Source organism: Poecilia formosa, unplaced genomic scaffold (assembly GCF_000485575.1).
Source record: "Poecilia formosa unplaced genomic scaffold, Poecilia_formosa-5.1.2 Scaffold495, whole genome shotgun sequence".
Lineage (NCBI taxonomy): Eukaryota > Metazoa > Chordata > Actinopteri > Cyprinodontiformes > Poeciliidae > Poecilia > Poecilia formosa.
The window spans coordinates 239,390-243,450 of record NW_006800434.1 but is presented as its reverse complement, the minus strand read 5'-3'; the positions used below and the strand labels follow the sequence as shown (position 1 = coordinate 243,450).

The 4,061-nt window shown below is 39.5% G+C and overlaps 1 protein-coding gene across 1 annotated transcript in view; it reads right to left on the bottom strand.

The window, feature by feature from the left end:
- Window positions 1-3,584, bottom strand: part of LOC103156727 (transcriptional repressor p66-beta-like) — an 8,723-nt gene extending 5,139 nt beyond the window's left edge. The window contains exon 1 of the mRNA XM_016664544.1: window positions 3,177-3,584. Coding sequence (XP_016520030.1) covers window positions 3,177-3,556 — 380 coding nt within the window. The 5' untranslated portion in view covers window positions 3,557-3,584. The remainder of the gene's footprint in view (window positions 1-3,176) is intronic.
- Between the last annotated feature and the right edge of the window lie 477 nt (window positions 3,585-4,061).

Below are 4,061 nucleotides of genomic sequence, written 5' to 3'. Positions count from 1 at the left end.
CGATACTTGTCTGACTGCATTGTGCCAAGTGTGAAGTAGGCCTGTCACGATAACAAATTTTGCTGAGCGATTGTCTAAAAAATTATTGCGATAAATGATAATATTGTTTCAAGACCTTTTGACACTGATTTAATGGAAATGACATAATGATGCATGCTATTTCCTGCCATATATAGATACATTTTATTTTCAAAAGAACACATAACACTGGAACTGATAAACTAAATAAACAAAACAACCAAAAACAAAAATAAAATGGATTCTCAGTCTCCATTAACAAAAAACGTACTTAAATAAAAACTAAACAACATAAAGCCAAAGTGGAAATAAATACTGCATTCAACCAAAAGAGTGCAGATTATGAAGTCTGTATACTATATTGCCCTTCAGTCATCAGTAGATTTAAATAGAGAAGATGGGCACATCCGACTACCTTATGCAATAGTTCACACTACACGATTTTTTTGCCCCTATTTTCCCCTTACGACAATCTTAGATCGGTAACCGATCTAAGATTGTCGCTGGTGATTTCGTAACCGATCATCCTTCAGTGTGAGGTGTGTTACGGTAGACTGTCGTGGCCGCTCCGATCTAAATCAGGGGTTTTCCCCGACTGGGAGCTTAACGTTGAATGTGACAGGTAGCCAATCAGAAAGCGAGGATTCTCCTCCGTGATTTCTGAGGGGAAATTACGGAGGGGAATCCCAAACAGCTGACACGGCGCAACCCGAAGTCCAGCGGACATCGGAGATGATATGTGGAAACAACATTAATGTTTATTTAACATTTCGTGCAAAGATTATAGAAATGACAAGGGGAGGAGTTGGAGCCAAATTGCTACCGCAGTTGATAAACCCGGTAACTTTTCAGCTGTTATTCGTTAACGTGACATAAATAGGTTATAATGATTTTCATTCAGTCAGGACTTTACGCTGACTCTAGCCACATGCATCACAGGTAGATTCTAGTAAAGCATTGATTAATGCCCGATTTTAAAATTAGTTAACTGGACTTGTAACCATTATTTTGGGCTACAAGTCCAAAATAATGGCTGTGTGGCTGGACACCACACGGAACGACGAACCCGATCAAACCATTATGCCTAGGATTTCTGTCGGCTAATGTGTCTCAGGTTTAGAAAATGGGCTGACAGTCGGCCGACAACTCGTGTCGTGTGCGCAGGACATTACACTTAGGAAATGAGGAAGGGAGGGCTCCGGAGTTGAGCCTTTTTTCATTCAGTGTCATCAAGAGAAATAAAAAAAAGGCAGGAAGAAACGATAAAGACGATAATTAAAATGAGGTCGAAAGGTTTAATTTATTGTGCATTAATTGATTTATCGTTTATAGCGACAAGCCTAGTGTGAAGTCTGGTGGAGGGGGGAACATGGTGTGGGGTTGTTTTTCAGGAGCTGGACTTGGCCCCTTAGTTCCAGTGAAAGGAACTCTGAATACTTCAACATACCAAGACATTTTGGATAATTCCATGTTCTCAACTTTGTGGGAATAGTTTGGAGCTGACCCCTTCCTCTTCCAACATGACTGATGAGCACCAGAGCACAAAGCAAGGTCCATAAAGACATGGATGGCAGAATCTGGTGTAGATGAACTTGACTGGCCTGCACAGAGTCCTGACCTCATTCTGATAGAACACCTTTGGGATGAATTGGAGTGGAGACTGAAAGCCTTCTTGTCCAATATCACTATGTGACCTCACAAATGCACTCCTGGAAGAATGGTCAAAAATCCCCATAAACACTCCTAGACCTTGTGGATCACCTTCCCAGAAGAGTTGAAGCTGTTCTAGCTGCAAAGGGTGGACCAACATCATATTGATTAGGGATTAAGCCCATATGTGAGTCAAGGCAGATGAGCAAATACTTTTGGCAATATAGTGTATTATAAAAGCTGAAAAGTAAATTATAAAATAATATTTGTGTTTGTCAAAAAGGCCAAGAGAAAGATATCTTGGGAAATAAGTTCATTCGGTTCTTGAAATTAATTTCATAAAATCAAAGAACCACGTTCAGAGTAGGACAGTAGGCAGTGATATGAAGGGAGCCATATTGTTTGGGTTACACAGCATCCAAGCAGCTGCTGGATTTTTAGGAAATCCAATTAGGAAACAACAGGATCACAGTCGAGGTTTATTTGTGCATGCGGGTTCTGAACGCTGTTCCATTCTCTTGTAAAAGGACAGCTCCTATCTTTTAAGATAGTTGCTTGATCTCATCTAGATGTAAACTGACATTGTCAAAGTCAAGTCTACCACAGATTGGATGCACCAACATATTGTTCTCAATGTTTTTTTTGTGTGTAGCAATTTTAAACTTTCAGTGTATTAGTAAACTATCACACAAATCAAAGCAATCATCTTAATTTTGTAGTCTTTAACTTTACAGGAAACATGAATACTTTTGAGTTACGAATGTAACAATTATGATAATTATATATTATCATATTATATTATTATAATTATATTCATTTGTACAATTCTTCACTAAATACCATAATAAGACTGTGAAATGGTTAAGTCCTCGATGGAAATTGAAAGGTTGTTATGAAAGGAGAAGGCTGTCTCCATGAGGCTAGCTCTGTGACAGTTTCCTAAAAGCAAAGCAGAAGACGCAGGGAGGAAAGGGGAACCCACACTGGGTGGAGCATGACAAACACAGAAGCAGGAGAGGTGTCCCACAGCTGCTCTGTGCTATTGTATGAAAGTTGCGAGCAAATACCAATCGTCTGAAGCCACGTGACTGCATCGATTATTTGGTTTCAGACGAAGTATGTTGGAGCCAACAAAAATTTTTGTTGTGCATTCTCGTTTGCCTTTCTCTCCACTGTATGCATTGCAGACTTATTAAACACGACACAGAAGTTTGAACCCAATCCTCCCCCCAACTATCAAATCAATATTTGGGGTTGGGTTCAGGCCATAAATATAAACTATAAACCATATCCACTACTTTATTCACCACTACCTCAGAAATGCAGGTAGTGGTGTATAGCTGAGGTAATGTATAATATTTTGTGGATTACACCCAGAAAATCTTATACTATGAAGAAGTGTGAGAAAAAAAACTAAACATACTAGTTAAATAAAAGGTGTGACCCTATTTAGAATACCAGATTACTTTATTCACCATAATATTTTAGGAAATAAACATCTGACTCACCATCTTCTTCCAGCACTCATGTCCACTGGCTCATCCATAATGTTTTCCTTTCCATTCTTACTTTGACCGACATGAACACTGTGGCTGCCAAGCCTTAAACTTCCATTCAGCTTTTCTTCATATGCCGCACCCATTAGACTCTGGTGGTGGATGGAGCTGACACTGGGGCCTTTTCCATCTCCAAGCGTCCCTGGGACCTCTAGGACAGCCAGATCAGCTAAGTCCTTGCGTTTGAGAAGGGCAAGCATCTTCAGGCGCTCCATGGCCTCGTGACCTTCCATTTTTAGGCGCTTTGACAGAGCCTCCTCCCTCTCACTGGATGACTCCAGACCTCGCTTTAACAGGTTGAGCCTCAGTGTATCATCAGACATCCGCTCCATCCTGAGGTAAAAAAAAAAGAGAGAAAAAAAAAATAAAAGCATTAACAAAGTCAGATTAGACAAAATAACCATGCCTCCAGTCACAGATTTAAGACAAAAGGGTCCAAAACTAATATTTGTTGGTCTGACAGTCCTCATACTTCAGTTTTTAAAAGGAGATGGACAATATGACCAAAATATATAATTGCACAGTGTCTGTCCCCTCCACACACACAGTGAGCTTTGGCATCTCACCACTAAAATGAAACATCACGTTTTGACATTAAGGGTAGTTAGTGTTCAACTAACTGACCAAACAAAATATCAACATTCACAGATGCATGAATCATTATAGTCTGCCAAATAATCTAAGCAGTCTTTTGCAATTGTGATATTGCATTCAGGTCTAGTTGTGCAGGTCTAGTTCGACAAAAACTTTGTTGTTCGACCTTGAAAGTGAAATCCTCTGAAGGTTTGTTCAAGTGAAGAGACAAAGCAAATGGATACATGATATAAACAAAATATT